A 21,552-nucleotide genomic window follows, 5' to 3' on the forward strand; every position below is an offset into this window, starting at 1 on the left:
ATTGAAGGCATAATTTTTAATGCCAAGGGAAGAGCCATACATTGCTGACCACTTCTAAACATCGCAATCAAATTAATTATTATAAATACATTGACCTAAAATTATAATACCATAGTGTTGTATGATTAAAAATAACATAACCCCACAATCATTAGAAGAACTATAACTGGATAAAAGTTAATTACCCTATACCATAAAAGGACAAAATGCCCCTAAGCGAACGGTAAAACTTGTAAGAGAGTAAAAAAAAAAAAAAGGGGGTGCGGGTGGGGACACGACACAAGATGATTTCTCTAAAAGTATGTTTGGATTGAGACATTTGAGAGAAGGTAAGATAATGGAAATGAGTTTCCTCCCAATTTAGTAGTTTGGATATTTTATAACTAAAATGATATGTGTCCATAATTTTGGTGTCCATAATTGTCCATATTCTAGGTGGCATGAGGAGAAGTGTGGGAGACCATTTAATACAAAATGGTCATCTACACTTCTTCTCATGCCACATAGATTATGGATATCAAAATTATGGAAATCTAGTGCTTCCGATTTTAGAAAGGAAAAAAATAAAGGGATGGATTTGAAGAGAAATGAGGAAATATTTCATTAAATTTTTATCAAAATACTTCCTCCCAAAATGGGATCATTTGCATAGAGGGTTGAATTAGGTTATCTATAGGTTAAAAATATATTTTATCCTTATACATAATACTTTAATATAAAATTAATGATATATTAGTAAAGTAAACCAATTTTATTTCATTATTTTCTTTTATGATTATTATCCTAACAAGAGAAACAACATATCTTGTCCCTTTTTTTCTTTATTTACCAAACATGCATGAGAGAGTAATAACCAAAAAAAATATTCTACCTTCCATTCTATTCTCTTATCTTCCTTTAATGAGTTTCTCTCCCCTTCCCTTCTCTCAATCCAAACACGTCCTAAAGGGGCATTTGGTTGTGAATCCAATGAGACAAGTATGAGTGCGAGTGCGAGGGTGAAGCAAACCATATTATCAATTTTTTGTACATAAAAATAAGAATAGAATATAACAATTTAATGGTTGTGATGACTTATTAATAAGGGGTAGAATAATCTTTTGAATATCAAAACTCATTCTCCTTTGTGGAAATTAGTCAATCTCATCATTTTTTGGTGAGTTTGACTAATCTTCACAAGGGGAGAATGAGGGTGAGATGAATTTAGGATTTCACCATCTCAAACTCAATCAAACAAGGGAATGGATGATTCACACCATCACACCTTCATATCGCGTCATTCCCCCTCGAAATGCCAACCAAATCTTCTATAAAAGTAAATTTGGGAGGAAAGCGTAAAAACATGACTTCTCTAAACCCCTAGTTTGGGATCGTTTAAATAAACAAATCAAGTTTGTTTATAAATAAACCGAACTCTTGTAATCATCTTGTTTATTTTTTCACAACCTATATTAGGTATAAAAGAGGGAGGAAAAGAAAACGAAAAAAAAAATACAAAAAAAAAAAAGAAATTTCAAAGAGAGTGGGCCTATCGCATTCATCAAACGCCAGCATTTTAGTAAATTAAAATCTACTTATATAAAGAGACGGCTCTTCCTCACTAGAGCTAATCCTCTCTCTCCCCGTCAATTTCTTCCTCTCCTCTCTCTCTCTCTCTCTCTCTCTCTCTCTCTCTCTCTCTCTATACGTATAATTCAGATATGGAGGTGGAAGTAATGGTACCTGGGCCGCCCGCCGCCGTGGACTTTAACTTCGACAGTACATGCTCCTCCCCTTACATGACTGCTCCTTCTAGTCCTCAGAGATTCGGCAATTACTTCTTCAGTGCACCTACCAGCCCCTCCGCCCGCGCACCTTCCAATTTGTACTGTAATTTCCCCGAACAATCTGGAATCTACAAAGCAAAAGAAGAAGAAGGTAAATTATTAACCGATGATGATCAAGATTTCGAGTTCAATTTCAGTGGACCGTTGCATGTACCTTCAATATCCGCAGCTGATGAACTCTTCGACGGCGGTAAGATCCGACCTCTCAGACCACACTCATTTGCAGCCAATTCGACTCGAAAAACAGAGGACGCACTCTCAGAGGAAAATACACAAACACGTGGAAGACAACGAAGCTCTGGCTCTTCGTCTTCTTCTACACCGTCAAATTCAAGTTACTCGCGGAGGGAGAGCAGATCTCTTCCTCCACTTAGGGTTTCCGATGTGTTAATCGAACAGGAGGAGATAACAGAGAACACTAAAGCGGTTATATCCAAAACAAGCAATTCGAAATCGTACGCATCAGCAATTTTGTCGGCGATTTCCTTCTCAAAAGGTTACAAGAAGTGGAAATTGAAGGATCTTCTATTCCGAAGCGCGTCGGAGGGGAGAGAGCCACTGACGAAATACTCTGTTCTGAACAGAAGAGAACCAGAGACCGCAGATGCGAAGAATGCGAGCTTCCGGTCCACGGAAGGTAGTGTTGGTTCGGTTTCGAGAAGGAGGGGACCACCGGTTTCGGCTCACGAGCTGCATTACACGACGAACCGGGCGGTCTCGGAGGAGTTGAAGAGGAAGACGTATTTGCCGTACAATCGTGGGTTGTTGGGTTGCTTGGGGTTCAATCCGGCGGGCATGCATGACATTTCCAGAGGGGTTGGATCCTTGACACGTGGATGATCCAGATCCCTCTCAAGGAGTTTTTTTTTTTTTTTTGAATTTACAAACGTATATAATACGTTAGTTTTTGTTAGCTAGATTTTTATAAATTAATGGGGTCAGTATCAATGACAGGGATTTAATTGCATGAAATTGAAGTCAAAATAATGAATGAAAAAAAGGACATACACTGGATCACAAATTGGAAAAAATGTAATGTCTGGCAGGGTGCTATTTTTGTTTGCATATCATATGTATCTAGTAAATGACTATTATTGGTTTGTGATGGAATGTGATAAGAACATTGAATTAATATTAGTTGGCAAAATAATTTTATAGAACGATAACATACAAACTTGTTCTTTGGACATCTGATATAAGTAAATATGATGAAAAAATCAACGTGTAATTGCTCCTAGTGGGAATCGAACACAGAATCTCTTGAGTCTATATACTCTAGAGAGATTCAATAATTAGAATATTATTTAAATGGTTTTGGCAAAGCAAGTTTGTTCAAATTGAAAACTAGAAATACAGATCTGATGAAACCTAAGTGATGTGGTGTGTCAAATAATGTCCAACCTCAAACACTTGAGAGTTATTTAAAAGGACAAAATTGTGCGGTTCTTAAGCCAAGAGCGGACAATATCTCAAGTGAATTGGATTGGACAAAACCTCTCTTCTTCTTTTATCCCTCTGAATTTCAAATTATAATAACACAAGTTAAAACGTTTGGAGGCAAAGGCTTTTGAAAGAAAAAGAGAATAATACAAGAAAGAAAGAAACATTCGTATGCTTTGCAGTTTTGCTAAACCAAAGAATAATCTTTGTTTTGATTTACACTATATTCATTACGTGCACGAATTAAATAAACTGATTAGGAATTAAAAAATAGGGATTAATTAATTAATTAAGAAGGGTAGAGAGCATAATTATAAAGTTTGAACAGCGGGAGAAATGTGGCATGATGATTGGGTTTGTGGAATAATGATGATGATACAGTGTAAAAGGTTATTTGTTGAGTAATCTGCGGTGACATGCACTAATTGCTCAAACAAAACAGAAATTTTTTAAATTAATTAATCAACTGTAAACATTTGGAAAGTCTTTGCATGCACTTTATAATTCATTTATGGTGTCAAACTATAATGATCAAGTGTTGGAAGAAGGCCTTTCTTTATTCAAACTTTATTTTTGCTTACATGTGCAATACCGGAAAATCAACTACCCTAATCTGTTACCAACGAGAGGTGACTCGAATGAGAATTGATTTTTATTTTTTTTATTTGGCGAAGTAGACACATGCATCAACACATGGATCAGTTGGGTTAAGCATATGTGTGTCCAAGATTTAATTTCAATGAGAAGTATAATCTTTCAACGGTATTTCAAAAAAAAAACTAAAATTCTGTTCTGTAAATAATTCCACTGGTGGGAGAAAGCAAAAGAGAGAGATAAATCAATAAATTAATACCAAAAGGATAATTAAAATCAAAAGAATGTGGTTATCTTGTTAAAAACCATATAAAAATATATTTAATGTTTTTTGGTAATCGAGAATTTTCCAACTCAACACGTCCACTAGATAATTAGGCTAGTACTGTTAAACTCGGGCCACCAACCCAGTCTCCTCACTGAACATCGGACAGGAAATTTAGGTCGAATCCTGTGCAGGGAAAGCCTATCATGGGCCTTTCAAGGAAATAACATCGAAACTGTTGGGTGTGTAAATTGAACTTACGACCTACTGCATTTGTAAAGAGTTACCACAGTCAATTTCACCATACCAAACATCCAAACAAAACTTCTTTGTTTAAAAGATATTTATGTCATTAATTAGTCCTATCTAACTTTGATTTTACTGCATATTTTGGACCACATGCATAATTTCAGAGACAGAAATGAAGTCTCAAATAAAGGAAAATAAATTAAAGAGAAACAGATATCATGATCATATATCTATATATATACAGCTTAATTGTCATGATTTCTCTAAATATTAATGCATTTCAATGTCCTGTTGGGAAAAGAAACAACCATGCATGCTAAGTAAGCTTTGATTTTATAAAAAGGCTAGTTATGTCACACTGCATGTTATTTTTAGGAGACCCACACATGAAATCCTCTAATTATTCCCACTTTTTCTTTTTGCTTTCTTTGTTCCACTTTATTCTTTGAGGGTTGTTAAGAGTACCAAAATCCTCAAGAAAAAGCAAGCAAGCTATGTTAAAGTTAGGAGAAGAAAAGATTATGATTTTGAATGAAACGACGAGTATCAATTGAATTTGTCTCACTTACAAGAAGTGATGACATCAATGATGGTTACATATATAAATAAATAATTTATAAATATATATTTATAAATACACATATATAACACTTTTCACGTACACACCAACTATACCTATCTATTTTTTAATCATAGATGCAGTGGTCTCACGACAAATGTGTGGTCCCCACTTTATTACAGTCATTGGATTTCGAGTGCGTAAAATTGGTACGCATAATTGGTATATATATATATATTTATATGTGTGGTGATGTTTGGAGGGTTTTTTTTAAAATTTCTTTTTACCACTTTGTATGGTTGTTGGTGATAACGACAATGCTTATGTTGATTAGTGCATGTTTCTTATTTGGAGTCCAATTAATTCTTCTGTTAATTCTATACCCTATGCTATGTTGTCCAATTCTTAGGATCGGTGATAACAACTTCTAATCCAATTATTTATTACCATTACTACAAATGACAGTTTTTTTTTTTAATTTATTTTTATAACCGGAGAACCATGAGTGTAGCACCCGGCTCAAGTTGGTGAGATCACAAACCTCTACAATTAATGTTAAGTTTGGTGGTACTGAGCGAGTTACTGAGTGACGATGGACCTAAATTTCTTGTCTCATATTGTCCGAGAAAAGATGTAAAATACATAATATAATAGATCAAACTTCCAAACTGGTAACGAGTATTTTTCTTGAGCTCAAATTAATGTAGGTTGGTGTTGGGCCTAGGAAGACAAAGTCTTTCGGATCACTATGAATCACTACTCAAAACGCACAAAGTGTTACTATGTAAACGTTAAGGAAAAACATATTCATTGGACATGAAATATTATTTTAAAATCTTCGATGCTAAAGGTGAAATATGGCTTCCATATGTTGATGGGAATTGATAGCCAAAAATATTTAACCAAACAAACTTTAATCAATATGGAAATGTTTCCATATATGATATCAATGACATGCGAGCGAGCACATCTCTATCTTCTTTTGCTTGACAAAGACATAATCACGCTTAATAAAACACAAAGTAAAGTGAGGGTTCACCCTCATAATTTACTTTTTTTAGAGATCAATCCTCTTCATCACTTTGCTTGGACTGCAAATTTTTGACCTACTTTCCTTTGAAGATTTATCTTCATGTGAAAAAAAGAAGACCGAAATGCATATGATTGAACCTAAAAGATATATTAGAGGAAGCATTTGGGACCAAAATCATGATTTTGACGAGTCATAAATGGTTCTACAAATGAAAGACCAAATTATAAAGAGTAATATATTAACTTCCTGTTTTGCTTTAATGGTTTTGCGTAAATTCTCAAATATTTAGATCTTCTCACTCTCCTCAAGTATCAAGTTGTAGAGTGTTAAGTGTCTCGCTTTATTTCGAAGGATACGTAAAAATTTCTGTGGCCTAAATATGATTAGCTATAGGGGCGAAACCAGGAATTTATAAGAAAAGGTTGACTCATTGAAGAGGTGTGGACAATCTTGACACTTGTAAAAAAAAATTATCAGGTGAAGCATGTTCGACTAAAAGCTCCAAGTCAGTAGATGAAGATAATGATATTGTCGCTGACGGTGAGTCTCTTTTCTCCATAAGAGATTGATTATCCTTCTGACATGTTGATTTATCTCTATATTGTCATGAAAGAGGATGTGTTACTGTTAGCGGGTCCACAATTTACACACGGGTATTGGTTTAGCGTTGATGCAAGGTGTGTGGTGAAAAAGTATGTCGAGGGTTGGCGAACTCCCGGGAAAGCCAAATGTGGGGGTTGCACCAAAATTTTTCAGCAAGTTTTTCGAAATGAGCCGAAGGAAAATTCTTACAATAATGAATTTTGAGTGGGTATTGTTCTCTTTATGGTGGAGTATGACGATTCTCTGTGTTGAGAGTTGTGACTATTGATAAAGACAATGTTATAGCGAAAGCTATGGAATTTTTCGATCAAGGTGGAGATTGTTAGGATTGATCAATAAATTCGAGTCAGTTCGGATTGAGTGTGGAGGCTATTTCTGTTGTTGTATGGTGGTGTTTCTAGAGTTGCCGTCCAAATGGGGGTTATAGTCATCCAGACAACTCTGGTGCGTGGAGTGGCAGAAGACCCTTATTGAACATTTGGATTGAGTAAGGTTGAAGAATTGTTCGTACAGGTGTATCCGGACAGGGATCCTAGAAAAGTCAAGACAGACCGTTTGGCGTCCGGATAGGTTTAAACTTGTTTTTTAGGGTTGTAAGTTTTTTTATTCCTATTGTTTTGTTTCTCTAGAAGGGTTAGAGAGATGAAGGTAGAGAAAGGCTTTATGAGAAATCTTGTGTAATTGGGATTCTTTGTGTGAGACTTTGAGAGATTACAAGAAGATGCAGAGTGTCAGAGAACACATGCAAAGTGTTTGTCTAACCTAAGCTGTGGTTATTGACTAGTCTCCACATTCTTGTAATTTGTAAATTGACGGTGTGACAAGCTACAAAGGTGGTCACAGCATATATAAACAAGTCAATATGGCGTGTCTACTACAGATGGGCATGTCTTCCACTAATTTTTGGTCTCTCTGGCCCAGCCGTGTTTTATGACTCTTACAGTTCAAACTTTGCATGCCAAGTCAATGATGTGCAGTGAATACGAGAGAGATGTAGGGCTCATATGTGTCGGACTCATTGATTGCAATTTGCAAGTCCGTGCCTTTGATGTGTGCACAAGGTTTGGGTTTTATGGCCCGTTTCAACAATTGCAGGAGTCCTGTGGTACATAATGGACTTCAATGCCCCAACTGAATTTATAAAATCCCTCACAATTTTGCCCTCTTCACTAAATACTAACCAAAAGCCAACTATACTAGGGCTAAGCCCTCACCCCACTTGGGGGTTTAAGTTTGAACTCTAGACCTTTCCGTTCTGATGCTACTTTGTCATTCAATCTAATAATTTAATTGATTGAGTTGAGACATTTCACATTATTCACAAATATTCTAACACCACACAAAAATATCGTAGTAGGAAACAACAAAAGAACATGGAAATAATACATGGAATTAAGACACAACCAAAATTGAATCTTGTGATCTCATTAGTTATCACAGCAGAATAAGGAGGGAATTTTATCAAAGGAGAAAAAAAAAAAAAAAAGATTTTGTAAACCAAAGTATTATGTGTTTCCTTCCAGATCCGTTCTACAAAGCTTCTCAAGGGATCAACAGCAAAACAATCATATGATACAAATCGATACTTAAATTTCGAATAGGAGGATAATGGAGTTTTTTTTCAGTAAAATGCAGTCGACTAAATTGGACAGAGACAGCCTGAGAAACTGCACCGTCAGGCGTCAGCCACGAAAATGATCAGGTCCTCATTTCTCAATGTTCTTTGTCAAGATAGCAGTGCAATGCAGCGAAAGAGTGGCAGTTCCACCTTTCTGTGACATGTAAATGAAGTCTTAGGAGCAAATCTAGAAATAAAAATTATAAATAATGATATCTAAAAAAGAAGGGAAACAAGAAAGAGGAAATAAAACAAAGGTGATGAAGAACATGTAAAGCAGCACAAGCAGCAGCAGCTGGAAAGTAACATACAGTGTGAGGTAGCCATAATATTTTTATCCACCATCGGTAGAACTAACAACTAGCAAGTCCCAGGTCAACCATTCCAGAGTACAGTGCAATTGTAGGCCTCTTGACAAAACTGTTTTTTTCCTCTCCAAAAGAAAACAATTGCACTTACAATTTCTTACAGTCGTCAAGTATTCTCCAAGCAAAGAAAAAAGAAAAAAGATTATGAGTTGCACAGTGCAGGCAGGCACTACAGCATCTCAAGCTGGTTTTTTAGCAGTCAGATGAGTTCTTATATCTGGCATCATATTCAACTTCAACGATGATTTATTACAACTACAAATAGAAACTTAATATCATCAATTCAGATACAAATCAGAGAAACATGTCTTACCCCAAATTCTAACCGCCAACTACATTTCTCTAGAAAATCTATAGTTCTAAAACAGCGCCACAACACCTCACAAAACTATGATGGTTAATTACAATGTAAGGATCGTAGTACTCCTTTTTTCCCCTTCAATCATCTAATTTCTTACTTTTTATCTCTACTTGTAACATGCATCAAGCTTAATTAAGTATACCTCTCCTGCTACAAGAAAAGCGGGAGATTTTCTGGTTTAACAACATGATGAAAAGGTATAAATTCAATTCACTGGTCAAATCCAACAATAACAGGGGGTTCAGTTTCTCGATGTAAATAAAATGTAAATTATATGGGGAAAAAAGCAACAAACAAGCCACCACGCTATATCAACCCCACCCGTCAACTGTTAGAATTCATGTAATACAAGGCACACGCACAATCGAGTGAAGCCTGCAGCGTATATAGAGTAAAGACAGAGGTCATCATTTTCATCAACATCTTACTCCCAAACCTATTGGGGTTGGCGACACGAATAAGTAAGAAAAATTAGTTGGGATCCACTGCATGGATTTTCCTTCAGTTTAATCTAATCTGAAGGTAAGATCTACACAAATTCTAGAGCTTCAATATCATTTTTTATAGCTTTTTTATGCAATTCTTTTCAAGCATCCCTCTTATCTTTTTAGCATTTTCTACTTTAATTTTCTCAACTTTCCACATTGGAACATGAAGATTTCTACACTGTACTTCCTAAACCATTGCACACAATTTATTCTCATCTTAGATGGAAGTTACATATACCTTAGATTGAGTGGTCTTATTTCTTATACCATCCTTTTTTGTGTTCTAAAAAATCCAGTCAAAATCTTCACCAATAGGACAATTCGAGCTCCTTGAAAACTTAAATTTGGGTTTATTTTTTCTTCTTTTTCATGAAAGGTATACTTTCAAGCAGGTTTTGTTTTTCAATCATATGAGGTTATACTCTCAGTTCGCCAACCAGCTTTAATTCTATGGGATCCACTACCACAATCTCTCTGTCATTTCCAAATTAACACTCTTTCCCACATATTATAAACAGATTCCCATCTCCTCTACCATCTTTACTAAACTTACCATTCAGATACTCTATTCCCAACAAGTTTATTCTAAGATCTTTAGATTCCAGGGTAGTTCTCCATGTTTCCAACAGTGGACCAACTCTACTTATGGTCTCATCTACGAAGACAATGTTCTTGCGAACAACAAACAATGACATCACCTTGAAAGGATCTTGTAAACCAATTCATCACTGTAGCAAATGGAATGGGACTCAATACTGATTCTGCACTTAAACCTATTGCATTAACAAATAACCATGACCCTTTGCTTCTTGAAACCCCACCACATACTTCAGGAACTTTATCATAAGCCTTCTTCAAATCAATTAAAAAGAAATGACAGTCCCGAGAAAAAACTTGCTCACTAAAAATAAATCAGCTTAGCAACAAAGGGAAGTGGCTGATTGAATAAAATGTTAACACAAAAAGAAGCCACATCTCCTCATTATTCAACTTAACATAAAGTAGAAATGGTCAACCATACATGTTGAATGCATACCACCTTTTTGGCTCAAGGAACAGCATGGATCTGTGTCAGTGTTTGTAAAGACCAAGTAATGGTTTCTCTCTATTCTCAACTCTCTTATTTGCTGCCTCCCTAGCTTTAAGTGCAGCTTTCTCTTCTTCAGAAATGGTTTTTGGCTTAACCTTCACATCTTGCCTTTTTCGCTTGTTAACAGCAAATGATGAAGGAACACCTTTGACAGATCTCATAGGGTTCAAGGAAGCTGCTACAACTGGACCCGGTGCAGGTCCATTTCCAGCAGGACCTTTCTTTGCGTTAACTGAACTCGCCTCTGATGTTGACGTAGGCTTTTTTAAAGTGGATTCTTTACGTCTAGAGTCTGGCAATACCACAGTTGAAGCATATGCCTCTTCTTGTGTCACCCACTTGCCTGTTGCATCCCTTACAGGAAAAAAGGCCGTACTCAACATATAACTAAATTGACATAAATGCGCACATAAAAAAAGAAAGACACTGCTAATGTAATGTTGCATATCTCCATACCTATAGCATCAGAATAATAAAAGCCTGAGTTTGGATCATAGTATAAACCATTCCCTGAATTGTAGTGATAACCAGACGAGCTGTCATACTGCCAATCTGTCATCATGAAGTTGTATAAGTTTGCACACTTCCACAATCAAGAAAAATGCGTGTGTGTGTGTGTGTGTATAAACCAATTAGAGTTTATGGTGCTTAGAAAATTTGAAAATATCTGACAAATTAATTAAAACATATACAAAATGGACAAATGGATAGCAATTCAAGGCCATATCCATTTTGCTCACTTAATAGGTACCAGCTAGAAATTTAGCACATAGGCAATATAAACAGAGAAATTTCCTCCTTGCCTTTTGAAGCATTAACTGATGTTACAACATAGAAGTATAAATATTTATGAGAAATAATTGACCTAATAATTTCAAATTTATCAAGACATTACGAGCCTGAACAATCATGCATAAGTGGAAAAGAACAATAGCCTTAGACTATGTTCACCAAAGGTATAGAAAGAAATATAGACACAAATAATATAATAAAGATTAGATAATCAAACACTCATAAGAGTGAGAAACTCTTGAAAATAGGCCCAGAAGTTGAGTAGAGGATTCATGAATTATCTGATTAATGTAAGGCCATTCCACAACTATTCATTCAAATAAAGCTAACATTAAAACAATACAAGGCTTCATACTTACCCTCCTCGTTATCCCCTAGAAAATCTGGTGCATGTGCATTAGACTCTCTGGCCTCCTGAATTTTTGCTATGTCCTTTTGATAGCTGCGCTTTGCTTTCTGAGACATATTTATGACTATAACATTTAGCATCTAGGATAAATAGAACAATGCATAGCCCAAATATCCTTACGTATGACATTGTGCATAGGAGACAAAGAAAATTGCAAAGAAAGGATAAGAGAACATAAAAATAAAAATGCTGTCAACAATAACAAATGTTAATATTCATACTTCAAACAGGCAAAAAATGTTAACGTACCACGCACTTTTATTGAGAAAACCCTACAATGTTATACGATACTGATAGAAAGTTTAAAACGGCAAACTATGACAAAATTTAAATCTTAATGTCTAATTATACCAATTTACTTTCACCACTAAAAGTGCGTGGGAATTGGGAAATTCATTCATATGTACATAACACTCGGGATAGTTGATGTACCATGGAAGAGAAAAATGAACTTGCTACAATAACATAGAAAAAAGTTCAACTACCAAAATTTGTCTCCTTTCACCAAATAATTCTAGTAGTTCTGTTCTTGATGTTATTTAATTATCATCTGTTAGGAAAAAATTAACCAAGGAACGTGGTTTTTAGGTATCTTACAATAATAGCTGAATGAAAAAATGATTGAAGAAATCACAAGATGATGTATTCAATAGTTTGGACTACAGAGAAAGACGTCATCATGTATTCATAGTTTTGTCACTATAAATGTCATTATGTGTCGCAGCACCGGCTGATTGGTACTCTTTGCCTACAAACGACCATACTAAAAATCCTCCTTCAAAATACCCAGAATATATTAAAATTAAAACAGGTATTCCAAAAGCGTTCACTAACAAAAGAAAAGTAAATTCTCTATCAGAAGATTTGAGAACCTCAAAAGATACGCGTCCTAACATACTAAAAGCTGGAAAAGGAAGCAAATTTTGGTTTATATAAAAACGATCAACGTAGAATCTTAAGATTGCAATGGCAAAACATCAAAGCAGCAAGAAAAGCATAATCACAGGAGGTTTCGAATTGCATAAGCCCAAGAATGTAATGATGCTACAATACACTGGACTACAACCAACATTGTTCAAAGACACAAATTCAATTATTAAAATGCAGAAAAATGCGAATGCACACTTACTGCTTCAATTTGCTCAAGCGCACGCACAGCTTCCTTCTCCTCCTTCTCCTTTGCAGCCTTCTCTTTTCTCATAGAAGTAAGACGATTGGACACACTATCCTTGTGACGTTGACCAAGCTCATGGTTCCTTATACTGGAAGGATTGCTCGATATGTAGATTTTGCAGAAGTCGCACCATTTGTTACCTTGGCTAACCCAATACTGCAAATACAGGAGAAGGAAGACGCGAAAAAAAAATATTCAGCACATGTACATAATATGATACATCGCCATTAGCGTTCGAAAAATCGAAAATTTAGGTGTGGCGATGATGACATACCTCAGTCATGGCTCCAAATTACGAGCTGCTTACGAAGACCCAGAAATTAGAAAAAGAAAATTCAGTTGATTAACGCGAGATATAAACCCTAACAACCTCTGTGTTTCTATTAATGTCTGTGCATTGTATCTCTTTCAGATCGGACTGAACTGAAAGAGTGAAAGTTAGGGGTGGATAATTATTTACGCAATATTTAATTGACCGCATGGATTTTAATTCGTATTGAATTTGAATGTATTCAATTGATCAAATTCATATTGATTTAAATATAAATAAATAAATCAAAAATAATCTAATTAAGATTAGAGTTGAGACAAAATTCACATGTATATGTTATGAAACTCAATTCAGTTTTAAAGTGAAAAAGTTTTTGTATTTAAACTCAAATTTTGAATATATAATTTATGTTTAAAGTTAGTTTAATTTGGATAGGATAAATTTGGTCATCTAGATCAAATATCAAATTTGATTTTATCCGAATCGAGCAAATTCAATCATTCAAGTCGGACAGAATTTTATCAATCTTTTGAGGAAGCGGAGTGTATGTTCCATAACCAAACCCGGTAACGAGGAAAACAACTCAAACGGGCTTCTTTTTGGCTGGGCTTGGGCTTCTTGGGCTTTTTAGGAAAAACTAGGCCCAGGAGCCTGTCAACATTGTTCAGTCACCAACTCAACCCAAACTGTGTTCTGTACTGTGAACCTTTCAGAGAATTTTTCTCTGCAATTCTCGATTGTTGTTTTCCTTCGTCCACCGGCGAAGTCAATCTCAGGTGAGTGAAGAGAGATTTCGTGGAAGACGTATTGACAGAAGCGAAGATGGAAGAATCTTTCTTGCTGATGCTATCGAACCTCCTCCACCTTCACAACTCGCTCGACCCGACCACCTCCCTCATCTCCACGACCTCCACCGCCGCCATCACCACAGGCACCTCCTCCCCTCTCCAATCCCCTTCTTCTCCAACCTCTCTCCTCTCCTCCTCCTCTCCAGCTCCACTCCTCTTCCTCACCCTCGCCGCACTCCTCTCCTTCCTCGCCTCCTCCAAAACCCCCAAATCGAAATCCCCTTCACCCCCCCAATCTCCTGATAACTCCGGCACTCCTTACTCCGTCTCCGCATTTCGTGCTCTCTCCACCGATCACATCTGGTCCCTCGATCCCCCTCTTCGCGACGCCCAATGGAGATCCCTGTATGGACTCTCTTACCCTGTCTTCACTACCGTTGTTGACAAGCTCAAGCCCTTCATTGCCGCCTCCAATCTCTCCCTCCCTTCCGATTACGCCGTCGCGATGGTACTCTCACGGCTTGCCCATGGTTACTCCGCCAAAACCCTAGCTTCTCGATACTCTCTGGAGCCCTATTTGATATCCAAGATCACGAACATGGTCACTCGCTTATTGGCCACCAAGTTGTATGCTGAGTTCGTCAAGATTCCTGTGAGTCGTAGTCGTTTGATTGAAACGACGCAAGCATTTGAAGAGCTCACTTCGCTGCCTAACATCTGTGGTGCCATTGATGGGAGCCCCGTCAAGATCCATAATTTAAGGCAATCTTCCGATCAAATGAATAATTCGTATAGGTGCAAATATGGGTATAATTCGGTTTTGCTGCAGGTTGTGGCTGATCATAAGAAGATATTCTGGGATGTGTGCGTGAAGGCACCGGGTGGAACCAGCGATGCTGCGCATTTGAGGGATAGTTTGTTGTATAATAGGCTGATTTCAGGTGATGTTGTGTGGGATAAGGTGATTAATGTGAGGGGACACCATGTGAGGCCGTATATAGTTGGGGATTGGTGTTACCCTTTGTTGTCATTCTTGATGACGCCCTTTTCGCCCAACGGGATGGGGACACCAGCACAGAACTTGTTTGATGGGATGTTGATGAAAGGGCGGTCTGTAGTGGTGGACGCGATTGGGTTGTTGAAGAGGAGGTGGAAGATTTTGCAGGATTTGAATGTGGATCTTAATCATGCACCACAGACTATTGTTGCTTGCTGTGTGTTGCATAACTTGTGCCAGATTGCCAAGGAGCCAGAGCCGGAGCCCTCGAAGGAGCCCGATGAGGGTGGACCTATTCCAAGGGTTATGGAGACTGAGAAGTCGTTTCATTATTACGGGGAAAGTTTGAGGCAGGCTTTGGCTGATGATCTGCACCAAAGGCTTTCATCGAGATAGGAGCTTCTAGCTTTGGGCTTTGTTGGCCTCGCAACTGTAAGGAGGGCCAGAGGATATCTGAGTTTCTTGTACATCGTCAATTCATCTCTCTTTGATTTAGTAAAGTTGTTATGCAGCAGCAAATGTACTCTATTGTTTCCGGAGGAACCTGAAGCAGTGATTTGACCAGTTGACAACTTGACATTGTAGTTGATAGGCAAGCCAGCTTAGGAATGAAATCAGGAACAGGTATGACTTTGAGAAAATGGCATCGTCCAATTTTCATAGCTCTTGGGCATTGTTCATCTCATCTGACATCTCTGCCATGTAGAAGTGACTGATGGTCTTATATGATAAAAAGGTTTACTCTGAACTTGCAGTAAGATGATTTCATGAAACTGACCAGCAAAGGGAAGGAAAATCAGGTGAACTTCTTGCATTTCTTGTAATAAAAATCAGGTGCCGACTGGACTGTGAACATTAGTTGAACTTGCTGTTTGAGTTTAGTATTTAAGAGGACTGGAAGGTTGGGGGGTTTGTTGTTATGGTGAGGAGCATAGGGAGCATTACCTTGTAAAATACAGTTTTTGGCATGCACTCCATTGTTGTATGATATAACCTTCTTCTCCTAATTGCTACTTTTCTCTTCCAACATTGCTGTTGCTTTTTGTTGCCATCACCATTTTGAATAAACTCTCTGCTGATGAAAATACACTAAGATGACTGAATTGTCACTGATGATTCTAGAGACCCGGTTCAAATTTTTTGAATAGATATCTGGTTCTAGATTGAAAACTCTTTTCCGTACACATGGGTAAAATAGAGCACTTGTTTTAATTTATGCATATGGGAAGTGGTTGATGGTTGGTGCATGTCTGGCTTGATGGGGAAAGTCGGTGCCCTATTTGTTAACCAAACGAACGAGGGAATAGAAAATGATGTAGTTCAACTCTTGATTTTTATGAGCTGGGGACAAAGTGTTGTGTACCTTGCAGTGCAGACTGGAAATTTCCTGGGCTCCTAGACGCGTACCATGTGAAGATTGTATTCATGATATGCATCAACAAAGTCTTCATGTTACTGGAGTTTCTTCTTTCCATCCTTTTTTTTTTTTTTTTTGTGGTCTCTTTTCCATCTTCTGAGATGTGGATGGTATGAGAATTAGCAGGTTTTTTTTTTTTTAATGAAAGTTTTTTTTTTTTTTAATTAGAGATGCCTCCCAAGAACATCAAGATGGGGCAAGATTAATGTCTTCTAGGAAATTACAAATACATTACAATCTGCAGAAAACCAAAACTTTATGAGATTTAGCTGTCAATGAACGATACCAATATAAGAAATCGAAGGTTATCAAGCACTATCCCTAAATCTATTTCTGCATCAAGCATACAAGCTGTGGCAGCTCCTCAGATCCCGATCGGCCACATCAGGCCAAGCAATAACCAACTCATTTACAAAGCGTTAATTTTCTTTGGAGCTGCATTAAACTTGATGAGCTCCTAAATAGTCCTTCGAGACCCGAAGAGATCTGAGCGACAACAATAGCTGACGACTGAAAATGAGTTAGGGTGACAGGTTGTATTAGCTTCTCTGAATTAGTAACAGGAAAAATATGCAGGATTATGGAGTAGCCACTCTCATTGCACCCAAAATTTTCAGAGTTGTTCGCAAAGATTGAGGCGTGAAGCTGGCGATGCCTCCTGTATCAATATAGCCTTCCTCCTAAACTTTATGCCAATTGCAACAACTGAATAACTGCACATTTTGAATAATGGCCCAACAAGTTGACAAGCGTCCTGCAACAACAAGCACATAATGAAATGGATTAAAGCTCATAACAGCATAGAGACATGAAAGTAATGGCCTCCATAGTAGAATATGCTAGCTGCTAAAATGAAGGAATTATTTTCATCAAAATGCAGAAAACAGCAGAAAATATGGGTACTCTGCAGTTAGTCTCTATATTCTGCAAGTGGAACAGTGTCAACTTAAAAATACCACACATTTAAGAATCTAAACATAATTAAGTCCTCTATGCATACTAACACTACTTCGGTTCAGTAGCAATGCAAGCAGGAAAAAGATAGCTCAAACAACACAGTACACGTCAGAATATATAGCAAACAACAATGTTTTCACTTACATGTCTGTTTATTTGCTGGCAAGGGAAAGCCAGGCACAAAAAAAGCAATCCAGTGCCATTGCAGTTTTCTGACAGAATCAAAGATGAATGGAAACAAAATAAATGACCGTCTCTTCAGATGGATCCCATAACATCTAGAAGAATTGGTCATATTTCTTGGAGCTAAGCTCCGTTCACAATCACCTCCACGGAATACAAAAACCTTTTCAGTTGTCGCTGACAGCAGACAGCGACAGAGACCACCAGTGGTCATCTTCCAGTTTATTTTCCAGCATAACTGGTGCGTCCACTGTTTGGAAGCAGGCCATCCTTAGCCATTTCAGCAAGCACATTAAGAACTGCATCCATGTTTCCTTCTTTGTGGTTGATCTCCACAAGTACTTTTGCAAGCTCACCATCAGTAATACTAGAGCTTCTCAGCATGTTCTGAATAACTTGACTCAATTCCTCACTCATACCCTCCGAAAAAAGTGCTTTGACCATAGCAATCGCAGTCACAGCATGAGGGGCAAAACCATAATTCACCATCTGCTTGTAGAGATCGTACGCCTTCAGAACATTTCCACCTCTACAGTGACCGTGTATAATGACATTATAAGCTGCTTCATCAGGCTTGTACCTTTTCTGAAGCATTGACTCAAAAACGCGATCAGCTTCATTCATCAAGCCCTTCATGCAGAAACCCTTTAAGAGAGCTACCACGCTTTGAAATTCAATACTACTGCAGTTTTCTATCAGTGTGTTGTATGTGATATCATCGGGCACAGATTCGTCATAGAACAACTTGAGCAAAAGCCTCTTTGCCTCTCTTGTACGAGCTTGTTTGTTAAGTCCATTAATAAGAACATTGTAAGTAACAACATCAGGAAGAAGTCCCTTTTGTATCATTTCATTGTGAAGATAAAGAGCCTGTTTTAAATCCCCTTCTGCACAGTAAGCATTGATCAAGGATGTATAAGTAACTTCATCAGGCTTCAGACCCTTACTCAAAATTTCTTCGAAAAGATAGCTAGCTTCACTGAGATTCCTTTTCTCACATAGACCTTGAATAAGTGACGAATAGGTAATGGCATCGGGTGACAGACCCTTCTCAACCATCTCTTTTTCCAATTGAAATGCTTTCTCCAACTCATGATTTCGGCAAAACCAAGATATAATAGTACTATAACTTATAACATCAGGAGCCAGGCCTTTCTTCCTCATGTTCTGTAAGACTCCAATAGCCTCTTCCATCCTTCCTACAACACAGTGCCCATTAATAAGGGCATTGTAAGTAACAATCGAAGGTGAGAATCCATTCACTGTCATCTCATCCAGAACTCTGTAAGCTTCATTCAAAAATCCCTTCTGTGAAAATCCAACAATTAATGTTGTGTATGTCCTCGCATTTGGACAAAGTCCTCTAACACGCATCTGATCTAAAAACTCAATAGCTCGGTTCATATTACCAGCCTCACACATGCTATTAATCAATGTAGTATATGTCACAACATTTGGAGACAACCCATTTTTCACCATCTCCGCATGCAAAACAAGTGCTTGATGAAAATCACCCACCTTACAATACCCATTGACAAGCGTATTATAAGTCACCTCATTAGGTGCATATCCCTTTCTACTCATCTCTGCAAGAACCTCACTAGTCTCCCTCATCCTTCCTTCTCTACATAACCCGTTAACTACCACATTATATGTAATCACATTTGGCTCTAGACCCTTCAGTGCCATTGACCTCAACAACCCAAACGCATCATCCATTCTTTTCGACTTACAATAGGCATCAAGCAAAGTATTACATGTAACCACATTAGGCAAACATCCTGTTCTCTCCATTTCACCAAAGAATCGCAAACCCATTTTCAAATTCCCCGCCACACAAAAACCTCTAATCAAAATATTATAACTAAACACATTTAACGAGACCCCACTACTAATCATTTCCTTGTACACCTCTTCAGCAAACTTAACCGGCTTTTTACACCTAACCACCGCTTCCAAGATTGCATTATACGATATAACACCAGGCATAAAGCCATGAGATTTAGCTAAATTAACGATATTCAAAGCCTTATCAATAAAGTTCAAATGAGAGTAAGATTTTACCACTAAATCAAAAACCGAGGAGCTTGACTTGCACATGTAGTATGTGTCTTTTAGGCATTGAAATACAGTGCTTCCAGTATCATCAACCGAATTGACAGCCACGTCTTCTGCTAGGGACTGTGCAGTTTTGTATAGCTGGAAATGGGTCAAGATGTGTAGGGTGAGGCACTTGCAATGGAGATTGAAAAAGGGGAGGGGCTGAGCCCAATTGAGGAATTCTAGGATTAGGGATTTGTTGGATTGGGTACGGAGGAGTAAATGGGAGGCGGCTTGAGGGGTAAAATAGGAAGAGACGGAATTGAGATGGTAAGGATGGCGTTTAAGGAGAGTGAGAGCTTTGTCTGCGAGAAGGGTGTCTTGGGGAGACGCCAGAGAAGAGAGTGAACGGCGAGGAATCGAGAGAGACATTTCGGGGATGGATTGGGGAGCTAGGTCACCGAAGATTGAGAACTATCGGGGAAGATGAAGTTCTCAGTTGATAATTTTTTTCCAATTTTTTTTATTATCTTGTTCGGTCAAAAAATAATAATAATAATAAAACCAATATGATAATTAGGGTTTAGGTCTTAAACCCATAATTTTTATATGTTTCGTATTTTGGTTTTAAACCCATAATTAGAAATAGAAGAAACATCATTTTTAATCAGTGAATTATCATAGTTAATTCAATTTAGTTACTAAATTTTAAAAAGTTTAAATTTTATCATCTAATCAGATTTCAATTTATCAAAATCCGGCAATCCTCTGTGAAAATTACTTATGTGGCATTTGATTTTTAATTTTCACTGATGTGGCTTAGTGACGTGGATTGTTTTAAAAAAAATCAAACATAAATATTCTAACGTGACAATTCAAAATAAAATTTTAAAATAATTTTTATCTGAAAAATAAATAAATGATAAAAAATTTATGCTTGGGTTCCTAAAAATCCGTATTTGATTTGAGACTTGGTTTTCCTTTTCCATTTACAAAAATGTTAGGGATCCCAGTAAAAAACATTTCAATCGTCCCAATAGTGGATTTTGTCCTTTAATTGATGTAAGTATAAGGGTCCACAAAACCTAATGATTGAATAAGATAGTGACACATTCACTACTGGTATGTTTTTTACTGGGATCTCTATGACTTTTCTTCCATTTGAGTTTTGTTGTTTTGATCAACGACGAAAATTTCAAGCTATTGTTGTTAAGGTGGATATGATTTCCTAGGAGGTGATGAGCTTGAGCTCGAACCTTTGGGCTCAGATTTTCGATGATTTAATTAAAATCAAATGCCACATAAGAATCTTGATTGCAAACTGATGAGTTTCCAATGAATTGCTTCTCTCCTCTCCTTGTATGCGTATATTCTTCTTGAGAGAGGGACATTAAGAATCTTGATTCACTGTTACACCATTGTTTTATGTTATCATTGGTGTGTGATTGAGTAGACCTGCGAGACGATATTGTGTAACAACTACAAGAACCTGTGGTAGGTAATAAATAATGGTGTAACAGCAAATCAAGATTCTTAGTGCCCCTCTCTCGAGAAGAATAGACTAAAATAAATCAAAACATAGCCTCCTCTAAACATAGCCTTATATAACACTAAAATAAAACTGAAAATCAAGGTAATAATATCAAAATTAAATAGGAATTATTAGGTCAGTTATTTTTTTATTTTTATTTTTTTGATAAGATTATTAGGTCAGTTATATATTTTGTAAAATCCCATTAAATACAAAAAATGTTACAAGCTTTGTAACATGAATACCAAAATCAATTTCCAATTCAAATTTCCAACATCTTCTAGGAGAAGCCTTTTGCAAAAATTGTATGAAAATATTTACTCTCATATATCAATCGAAAAATATTTACTCTCATATATCAATCATTCTTCGACTAGCTTCTCTCAAGAATTAGATCAAATGTTCTTCATCTCAAATCAAAGCTATTCAAGCCATTCTTCTTTACTTGTGCTACATCTAAAAATTCATACAACTTATGAGCTTCTCTTTGTTTTTCATC

General features: G+C 36.9%; 4 protein-coding genes across 6 annotated transcripts; 2 read left to right on the forward strand and 2 right to left on the reverse strand.

The window, feature by feature from the left end:
* The first annotated feature begins 1,625 nt into the window (after nucleotides 1-1,625).
* Nucleotides 1,626-2,958, forward strand: LOC120005823. Its single transcript, XM_038855672.1, has one exon. The coding sequence runs from the start codon at nucleotides 1,701-1,703 to the stop codon at nucleotides 2,664-2,666; it is 966 nt and encodes a 321-aa protein (XP_038711600.1). The 5' UTR covers nucleotides 1,626-1,700; the 3' UTR covers nucleotides 2,667-2,958.
* A 5,151-nt stretch (nucleotides 2,959-8,109) lies between these two features.
* On the reverse strand, nucleotides 8,110-13,286 carry LOC120011449 (zinc finger protein ZOP1-like). Of its 3 annotated transcripts, XM_038862574.1 has the most exons (6): nucleotides 13,144-13,286; nucleotides 12,825-13,025; nucleotides 11,646-11,742; nucleotides 10,951-11,046; nucleotides 10,444-10,837; nucleotides 8,110-8,341 (listed from the first exon to the last, which is right to left on the reverse strand). In XM_038862574.1, the coding sequence occupies exons 1-5, from the start codon at nucleotides 13,150-13,152 to the stop codon at nucleotides 10,476-10,478; spliced, it is 765 nt and encodes a 254-aa protein (XP_038718502.1). In that variant the 5' UTR covers nucleotides 13,153-13,286; the 3' UTR covers nucleotides 8,110-8,341; nucleotides 10,444-10,475. The 3 variants fall into 3 exon arrangements, with proteins under 3 accessions (XP_038718502.1, XP_038718495.1, XP_038718509.1); XM_038862567.1 differs by lacking the exon at nucleotides 8,110-8,341 and having other exon boundaries at nucleotides 10,299-10,837; XM_038862581.1 differs by lacking the exons at nucleotides 8,110-8,341; nucleotides 10,951-11,046 and having other exon boundaries at nucleotides 10,299-10,837.
* A 419-nt stretch (nucleotides 13,287-13,705) lies between these two features.
* On the forward strand, nucleotides 13,706-16,048 carry LOC120013005 (protein ALP1-like). The gene has a single exon (XM_038864600.1). It carries the CDS (start codon nucleotides 13,963-13,965, stop codon nucleotides 15,319-15,321), a length of 1,359 nt encoding a protein of 452 aa, XP_038720528.1. The 5' UTR covers nucleotides 13,706-13,962; the 3' UTR covers nucleotides 15,322-16,048.
* A 905-nt stretch (nucleotides 16,049-16,953) lies between these two features.
* On the reverse strand, nucleotides 16,954-20,028 carry LOC120012996 (pentatricopeptide repeat-containing protein At5g39710). The gene is made up of 2 exons (XM_038864590.1): nucleotides 17,444-20,028; nucleotides 16,954-17,096 (listed from the first exon to the last, which is right to left on the reverse strand). The coding sequence occupies exon 1, from the start codon at nucleotides 19,952-19,954 to the stop codon at nucleotides 17,705-17,707; it is 2,250 nt and encodes a 749-aa protein (XP_038720518.1). The 5' UTR covers nucleotides 19,955-20,028; the 3' UTR covers nucleotides 16,954-17,096; nucleotides 17,444-17,704.
* Nucleotides 20,029-21,552: the final 1,524 nt, after the last annotated feature.

The sequence above is a fragment of the Tripterygium wilfordii genome, chromosome 2 (genome assembly GCF_013401445.1).
Source record: "Tripterygium wilfordii isolate XIE 37 chromosome 2, ASM1340144v1, whole genome shotgun sequence".
In the NCBI taxonomy this organism is placed as follows: domain Eukaryota; kingdom Viridiplantae; phylum Streptophyta; class Magnoliopsida; order Celastrales; family Celastraceae; genus Tripterygium; species Tripterygium wilfordii.

Bases quoted from the DNA above. Each gene is read 5' to 3' on its own strand.
- LOC120005823 (XM_038855672.1), top strand. From the start codon at position 1,701: ATGGAGGTGGAAGTAATGGTACCTGGGCCGCCCGCCGCCGTGGACTTT.
- LOC120011449 (XM_038862574.1), bottom strand. The intron at 11,743-12,824 runs GTAAGTGTGCAT...AATATGTCTCAG, and splicing joins CGCTTGAGCAAATTGAAGCA to AAAGCAAAGCGCAGCTATCA. The intron at 10,838-10,950 runs GTATGGAGATAT...GGGATGCAACAG, and splicing joins TTATTATTCTGATGCTATAG to GCAAGTGGGTGACACAAGAA.
- LOC120013005 (XM_038864600.1), top strand. From the start codon at position 13,963: ATGGAAGAATCTTTCTTGCTGATGCTATCGAACCTCCTCCACCTTCAC.
- LOC120012996 (XM_038864590.1), bottom strand. From the start codon at position 19,954: ATGTCTCTCTCGATTCCTCGCCGTTCACTCTCTTCTCTGGCGTCTCCC.